A 9,143-nucleotide genomic window follows, 5' to 3' on the forward strand; every position below is an offset into this window, starting at 1 on the left:
CTTTGCAAAAAATTGTTTGGCGTGACCACCACTTAAAAATTACCAGCTAACTACTGTTACATACGGCACCAAGGCTGCACCATTCCTAGCTATAATGACTTTAAAACAGTTAGCCAAAGATGAAGCTCATCGTTTTCCTGAGGCAGCAGAAGTGGTGAATACCAGCTTCTATACTGATGACGTATTGCACGGGAGCCATGACCATGAATCCGCAAAAAGGTTAAAAGCAGAACTTATAGCCCTGTTAAGTTCGGGTGGATCTCAGAAAATGGTCATCTAATAAACTTGATCTAGTTGATGAAGATACGGAGAAAAGTAGTAATGATCACACATATATTTTCAAGCACCAAGAGTCAACATAGGCCTTGGGATTACAATGGAAACCAAGTGATGATAAGTTTACGTTTAACCTCATATTAAAACCATCGTTAAAGCTTACCAAACGCACTTTATTGTCTGACATATCAAAAATATTCGACCCACTTGGTTGGTTATCACCTGTTACAACCAAGCTTAAGTTGTTATTCCAGGAAATTTGGTTACTTGATCTTCAGTGGGATGATATATTGCCAGAAACCATTGTATCTAGATGGGATACCATAAGAAATAACTTAAATAATAACATAAAGCATATTAATATACAACGTTGGCTACAATGCAACGCTAATGACACCATTGAGCTTCACGGATTCTGTGATGCATCTGAAAAGGCTTATGCTTTCGTTACATACGCTAGGATTCATAAGAACGATCAAAACAAATCGTCGGTTGTCATCGTAGCATCAAAAGCACGGCTTGTTCCGTCCAAGAAGATTATTTCGCTACCTAGACTAGAACTATGCGCCGCTGTTTTACTATCAAAATTGATAAAAACAACTTGTAAATGTTTGTCTAAATTTAATATTAAGATATTTGGTTGGTCTGACTCCACAGCGGTATTAGGATGGTTGAGCGGAGATCTGAATCGATGGAAACCATTTGTGGCGAATAGGGTCAAACATGTAATAGAACAAATACCGTCATCATGCTGGGGCTATGTACAGTCCAAGGACAACCCTGCTGATTGCGCAAGTAGAGGAATCACGGCTGACCAGCTAGTTCAGCATTCTATTTGGTGGTCCGGGCCAAGTTGGTTGCTATCGTTTGAGGAGAAAACCACAGAAAGTACACCCTACAGTACAGACGAAGAGAGATTAAAATTTCAACACAAATAAATGTGTCTACGCTAAAATATGAAAATGACGTCATAGAAACCTTATTAAGCAGACATAACAATTATAAGCAAGTATTGCGGGTTATGGCTTGAATGCTTCGTTTCTGTATGAGATTGAGTAACAAACCATCATATCTAACAATACCAGAACTGCGAAAAGTTAATATAATTTTATTAAAATATGTACAATCATTGGAATTTTCAGAGGATATCTGATATATTAAAAAGCAAAAGCGAGCGCATTCTAGGAGTAAGATTTTAAATTTGCATCCTTTTCTGGATGACCAAGAAGTTTTAAGAGTGGGGGGACGAATATCAACAGCAAATATAATGAATTATAACATGAAACATCCTATAATTTTACCACACAACCATCATTTGACGGATATGCTTACTGATTATGCTCATAGAATGACTTTCCATGGCGGGGCACGTTTAACGCAATCATGGCTTCGTCAACAATATTGGATTATAGGCGGATATAGTGTAGTTAAAATGAGGTTAAGAAAATGTATTATATGTAGAAAGCATAATCCTACGAAACATAACCAATTAATGGGTGATTTACCACCAGCTAGAACCAATATTTCGAGACCATTTTATCATACAAGAGTAGATTTTACAGGGTTTGTTGATATAAAGTCAGCCAAAGGACGAGGAATTAAATGTACCAAAGGATACATTGCTGTATTCAAATGCATGGCAACCAAGGCTATTCATCTGGAGCTTGTATCCGATCTTACCGCGTCTGCATTTTTAGCAGCTCTCCGTCGACTATCAGCTCGTCGCGGAACTCCAGGTAAAAGCCAACAGAATGCTGCAGGAAGAGATGGTCAACTTGAAATCCTTAATAGACGACCAGTTCTATACGCAGATAACTAAAATGCAAATTGAGTGGCATTTTAACGCTCCGTCTTGGCCCAGTGCAGGAGGCCTTTGGGAAGCCGCAGTTAAAAGCCTTAAATACCACTTGAAAAGAGTAGAACAAAGGTTGACATACGAGGAATTCTCAACGCTATTGGCTCAATTAGAGGGGACTCTGAACTCTAGACCGTTGTGCCCCTTAAATGAAGACCCAGATGATTTAGATTTCCTCACACCGGCTCATTTTCTTTCAAGTGGTCCAACAATAACCATAGTCGAAACTGAAAAGGATTAAGGATCCGTTCACACAGACCGGCTCGGAGAGGAGAGCAGATTTTTATCACGTTGGAAACAGTGTTTTGAGTGATTGTAGTAAAGTTTATTTTTGCATTTGCACCTTTTTTGTCATTAAAAATGCCTGAACGCGCTTCGTGTGAAGTAATAAAAGGAGCCGACCGGCTCCGCTTGCGTGCTCTTTCTCGCTCGCGCAGCCGATCGGCTCTGATTGCGTGCTCTTTCTCGCTTGCGCAGCCTGTCGGCTCCGATTGCGTGCTCTTTCTCTATCGCGTAGCCGATCGGCTCCGATTGCGTGCCCGCTGCGGCCGCGCCGACCGCCATTTTGATAGCAACATTTGAACGTAATAGTTGTGCGTACTTGTACGAAAAGATGAATGATGAAAAATTAATAATACTCGTGTCAAAATATGAGTGTTTATTTGACATAACCAAGCCATCATATAGCGATCGGATAATGAAAGACAATGCATGGGAGGAAATTAGCAAATGTCTCGGAATAAGTGGTAAGTAAGGTTTTCATTGTTTTACACCTACCCCCAGATACTCAAACGAATTTTAAAGCAAGGGCTTCTTAAACTCGTGCTGCAACGTGTTAGATTCAAAGTCAAAATAGGAATAACATGAGTTTAAATGCGCCCTTACTTTAAAAACTCGTTTGAGTATCTGATCGTTAGAATATACTTATGTAGTAGACAATTTTTATTAAATATAACTTAAGAAACTCGCGTAGCCACTTGATCTTGCCAATCTAAAGCACCACTTGATGAAAAATAATCCTTAAATTTATTCCTTGTGGTTAGAACTGCGTCGCTATTAGAACTGTTTTCATTATTATTGTCTGTTATTGCTGTTAATAAATTTATATTGCTGTGAAATTCATTCTCTTGTCCTGGCGTCCGATTTTCTATTAAAAAATTATGTAAACATGTAGTTGCTAATATAATTAAATCACAGTACTTCGGCTGAATTTTCATTCGTTTTTGATAAATTTCAAATCTTTGAGTTAGCATTCCAAATGCACATTCTACGACTTTTCTTGCCCTGCTTAAACGCAGATTAAATACTTTTTTTGATAATTCTGTTCTTGCTTGTTCTCTTGGATACGGCCGCAATATATTATTGCTCAAAGGAAATGCCTCGTCTCCTATAAAAACATGTGGTAAGCTTTCAGTGGTACTAGGTAGAGGTTTATTTGGGGGCAGCTTTAACTTATTGGTGTTGAGTTTTTTCCAAAATTTTGAATTCTGTAAAATTCCGCCGTCGCTATTTTTACCATATGATCCGACATCAACAATTAAAAAACTGTATTTCGCGTCGACCACAGCTAGTAACACTGTACTGAAAAAGTTTTTATAATTATAGTATAAGCTTCCACTATTATCTGGTGCCTGTATATTGACATGCTTTCCGTCTATAGCGCCCAAACAGTTAGGAAAATTCCAAATATTAAAGAAATCACGTGAAACCTTTTCCCACATTTCTTCATCTGGCATCTGCATAACTATGGGCATCAAAACATCACAAATTACTCTGATTGTCTCATGAATAATTGAATGAACTGTAGAAATTCCCATTCGAAAATTAAATGACAAGTTTTTGAAACTGCAACCAGTGATGAGGAATCTGTAAAAATAAAACAAACACACAAAATAGAAATATAAGACTGCCGTACCAAAACGAACTATAAAATAAAAAAGAGTTATGTTATTAATTTTTCATTTCTGTTCTTTCCAGTGACGCAGTGCCAGGATCGTTGGAAGAAACTGCGAGATAACTTCAGAAAAGCCTATTATAACCGAAAAGGCAAGAGTGGCGATGGTGCAACTACGTCCAAATTGATAAAATTTGAAAAAGAACTTTCTTTTATAATACCATTTTTTCGCAATCGAAACCAAATATCTAATGTAACATTATCATCGGATGATTCAGAGCCTGGCACACCAATACCACCACCATCGACATCATCTAAACGTTCTGACCATTCTGAAGTTGAATCGCTTGCAAGTACTTCTGGCTCGAAAAAGAGACCACGCTTAAGCAAAGATGTTGCTACGGTTTTCGAAGAGTATCTTGAAGAAAAAAGAAATACTACACCCCGTGACAAGGCATTACGTAATTTTTTTTTGTCTATGTCAGATACAGTGGAAACATTCCCAAAAGAAGTCCAAGCACGAATTAAAAGGCGCGTGTTTAACATTGTTAATGAAGCTGAATTAAGTCTGTATGAAAATAGTACAGATTTGAATTATTCTTTGTCTATAAATTCACCGCCATCGACTAATCAATCTACTTACCTAGTGTCAAACGAAACCTATATTCCTCAAAACTATCCAGATCAGACTACTTACGGGTACAATACCAGCACACAAAATACAAAATAATAAACAATCAAAAACAATAATAATTATAATAATAATAATTAAACACACACAAATCTGTACTATTTAATTACATTTCATTAACGTAAATAATGCTTAATAAATGGAGGGCTGTGATTTTGTGATCTATTTAGATGTTTGTGTTATTTAACATGATTAGTATAAGTAATTTACATTTCATTAACGTAAACAATGCTTAATAAATGGAGGGCTGTGATTTTGTGATCTAAATAACATGATTAGTATAAATAATTGTTTTTTATTTACCTTAAAGTTACCGTTAACCTTTCTTCGGCTGTAATGGTGCAACGATAATTTGTAGTCTTTTTTGTTATATGTACTCTTAACAAATCTGTCAATTTCAAAAATTGCCAATATTCCATACGATAATACTCATAAAATTTTAGGCTATCTCTCTTCAATTCCTCGAAAATGGTGTGAAACTCCCCATGGATTAGTCTGTTTTTCCAAATATGTTTTACCCATATTTGTTTCCGCTTGCGCTTACGTTTCCTATGTTCTATTTCAAGTAATCTTGCTAACAAATATATTTCTTCGTCGGAGATATCTAAATCCATGTTTCGAAAAGCACACGTTAACACACCGAAAACAAAACTTAGACTGCGCGGAATACTGGCACTGCCTTTGTAGTGTATCCACCCGACTCCGAGCGCATCCGACCGGCTCCGAGCACATCCAACCGCACCCGCTTTCAGATCTCTTCCAGCCGGTCGATGTGAAATAGTTGGCGGCTCCGCTCCGGCCAATTCCAAGCGTATACGACCCGGTCTGTGTGAAAAGAAAAAAGCAGGCCGATGCTCTCCGAGCCGGTCTGTGTGAACGGACCCTTACGTACAAGATGGCAGCTCACTCAAAAGATATTTCTTGATGTGTGGAAGAGATGGCGAACGGAGTACCTAACACAACTGAACGCTCGGTCCAAGTGGCTTTGTACCCAACGCAATATGAAAATTGGCGATATTGTGATACTTAATGACACTAATCTCCCACCAGGCAAGTGGGGCTTGGGCAGAGTTGTGGAGCTTCATCCGGGAAACGATGGGTGGGTCAGAGTAGTAACTGTGAAGACCAAAAACGGTACTATCAAAAGATCTGTCGTAAAGCTATCTTTATTGCCAGTAGATCAATTCACAAACCAAAATAACCATGATACTAATCTGGATTCCGAAACACCACCAAAAGGAAATCCAAATCAGCAATCTGCACTACAACCAGCAACATCTAGACGGAGAAATAAAAAAGGAATTTACCACTACGCTACCATGATACTACTTTTGTTCACATTTTTTTTATCTCCGTCGGAAGGAAACCATAAGGTTGTTAATATAAATCAAACGCAAGGTTTATATTTTGATAAGATATCAAAAATTCTTATCGGCCAAGATGAATGGAAATTAGTTGTTTATTATGATACAGAACCATATTGGCAAGAAATTACATTAGAAAAATATATAGACTATTTAAACACTACGTGCACAAAACTATCAGGCAAAGTTCATTATGAGTCTATATTATTACAAGTACGTCATAGTAACGGGTTGCAATTATACAATAACTTATTGTCAAGTAATAGGTTCCCAGGCGGGCACGCTGGTCGTCGACGCGGAGTTATCAATGGAGTGGGTTATTGTGCACATTCGTTGTTCGGTGTACTCGATGACCATTTCGCTGAACAATATAAATTAGATATAAATCTTATAAGAAACAACCAAAACCATTTAGTTCAACTTTGGAAGAATCAAACATCAGTTATAGGATCTAGAATTAGGCAACTGAAAACGGAGGCAGAGCTTGGTAACGAGATGTCCTATCACGACGTACACCATTACGTCGTGATCTACTTGGTGATGGGAGTGGCAGCCGCTGCGGGCTCGTGGTGGGGCTGGCGGCGGTGGCGCGCGCTCCTCACCCCCCGCGCCCCGCGATGCCTCAGCAGGGAGGCGGTCCGTTATAGTGTCAGTGAACAATGTGTTAGTGCTAAAGCAGAGTGTAGTGATTAAAGACCAGTGGTAGTGTTAACAAATCTATATCTCCTATTGTGTTTAGGTATAGTTATAGTAATGAGAATAGTGAAATAAAATAGAGACTGTACGTTAGATTAAGATTAATTGTTGATCACCATGTAGCATTTTCATTATTCATGACCATTTCACCTTACGTCTCTAGGGGGAGCATGTACGAGTGGAACATCGCACATCACGTTGCGCCCTGTCAGCAGTTTCGCTGGCGCGTGCCGTGTTTCCACATTTTCCCCCAGTTCACGTTCGGGCATCAATCGGTTCGCGTGTGCTCCCAACCATTTACCGTTATCACCATTTCGACTAAGTACAATAAACTAATTGTTCTTAAGTCTAGTTTAATTTATGAACCAAACATAAATTAATCTGTACGGCAACCAGAACACCGTACACAAACAAATGAAAAAAGCATACCATCTATTTCAATTCCTCATACTAGTGATAATGTTTTGTTGCTATCTCAATCCTCGAACAACATAGAATTTACGAGTACTGAGTCTGAGTCAACGTCGACGGTCAAGCGTGCACGACAAATGCGGATCACGACTCTTTCAAAAATAAATAATAAAAAAGCTGACGAAGCGGTACTTGATATGATAGTGTTAGATTTGCAACCATTGCAAATAGTAGAAAATGAAGGATTTAAAAAAATTACAAAAATATTAAATGCGGATTACGAGTTACCAAGCAGAAAAAAAATGTTCAATGTTTAGAAGACAGATACAGATTATGTAGTGCTGAAGTGAAAGAAAGATTAAAAGATATACTGGATATACACATAACTACAGATATATGGAGTTCTGAAAAGCAAAAGCGCTTTATAAAGCGCAGTGTGACTGCACATTTTATACAAAACTCAAAATTACAGTCTATTGTCATATGTACTACTGAATTATTACAACATCATACTTCATTAAATATTGCAAATACTTTGAATGGCATCTTATTAGATTGGCAAATTAGAGATAGGATTGTGACTGTCGTAACCGGCACTGCGTCAAGCATGAAAAAAGCCGTCAAAGATTTTTTAAATATGAGAAATCATTTTTGCGTGGCTCATACATTAAATTTAGCTGTGAAGGATTGCATTGGAAGTGACGAAAATATTCAAAATAATTATTTAAAAAAATTCTACCATATTAGATTTGATTTCTAAAAGCCGTGCGATTGATACTCATTTTAAACAAAGCTGTAAGTCATCAAATATTCTTAGGGAAATGCAGACTCAAATGAATGTGGAAATACTCAAAGTTAAACGATCGAAAAAATGTCCACCACATTGTCTGGGGATTCCTATCCAACTTTGTTCAGCATAATTCCTTTAGTAAGAGGTTAACAGCATTCTATTGTAAAAAAATCCTTAAGTACGGCAGCAGGTGAACATTTGCGAAACTCGTTACTGGACGTTATTGACAAAAGATTAGGAGTGTATGAGAGTAACAGAACGGCAGCAAAAGCCACTATTTTAGACCGACGGTTTAAGAAAAAAGTGTTTAGTAACGAAAGCAATGCCGAAAATGCAATAAAATTTGTAATAGAAGAACTCGCTCAGTGGCAAGTACAAGTTCAACCAACAAGGACTTCACCCGTAGCTTCAACATCTCAAGTTGCGGCTGATCATGATGATGCTCTGGCAGTTCTTAAATACAAAGGTCAGTGAGAGTGCCACACAACAAACGCCAATATCTTCGGCTACAGTAATTTTTAAACAATATTTAGATTTAAATAACTTAGATAGGAAACAAGATCCGTTGCAATTTTGGGAAGAGCGAAAAAATATTTTTCCATCTTTATATAAAATGGCATTAAAATATTTGTGCACACCTGCCACGTCTGTGCCCCCCGAAAGGCTTTTTTCTAAGGCTGGATTCCTTACTAATGAAAGATGCAATAGACTTTTACCAAAGAAGGTAGATCAAATATTATTTCTAAACTCGTATTGTGCACGAAAAGGCTATACCTAGTCCTACTAAAGACGTACCTACCTATACAAATATATTTATTTGATTTAAAGTTGATTTTGAAGTTACCTACTAATTACAAATAACTTAGACCTTTTTTTAAATTTCTTTTTGCATTTGAGTTTATTATTACTTTTTCTTATTAATTATACCTACTGATTCTAATTAAATAAGTATTGTCATTACCTACATGTTTAAAAGCCTATAAGTCCTCCTTTCCATAACCTACCACACGCGAATTGATGACGTAACGATTCGAATCAATTCGAATTGCGATTCGAATCAAGAGTCATTTTGATTCGAATGATTCGAATTGAAAAATATACGATTCGTCGATAGGGCAAAAGCGTTACAAATCTTGTTAGCGCAAAGTGAACAAATACTAGCGCCA

General features: G+C 37.4%; 2 protein-coding genes across 2 annotated transcripts; one reads left to right on the forward strand and one right to left on the reverse strand.

Annotated features, from left to right (window-relative positions):
• Positions 1 to 2,384: 2,384 nt before the first annotated feature.
• LOC126973530 (uncharacterized) lies at positions 2,385 to 5,025 on the forward strand. The gene is made up of 2 exons (XM_050820875.1): positions 2,385 to 2,877; positions 4,109 to 5,025. Exons 1-2 carry the CDS (start codon positions 2,745 to 2,747, stop codon positions 4,753 to 4,755), a joined length of 780 nt encoding a protein of 259 aa, XP_050676832.1. The 5' UTR covers positions 2,385 to 2,744; the 3' UTR covers positions 4,756 to 5,025.
• LOC126973528 (uncharacterized) lies at positions 2,968 to 5,330 on the reverse strand. The gene is made up of 2 exons (XM_050820873.1): positions 5,020 to 5,330; positions 2,968 to 3,997 (listed from the first exon to the last, which is right to left on the reverse strand). Exons 1-2 carry the CDS (start codon positions 5,328 to 5,330, stop codon positions 3,088 to 3,090), a joined length of 1,221 nt encoding a protein of 406 aa, XP_050676830.1. The 3' UTR covers positions 2,968 to 3,087.
• Positions 5,331 to 9,143: the final 3,813 nt, after the last annotated feature.

The sequence above is a fragment of the Leptidea sinapis genome, chromosome 29, assembly GCF_905404315.1.
Source record: "Leptidea sinapis chromosome 29, ilLepSina1.1, whole genome shotgun sequence".
In the NCBI taxonomy this organism is placed as follows: Eukaryota; Metazoa; Arthropoda; class Insecta; order Lepidoptera; family Pieridae; genus Leptidea; species Leptidea sinapis.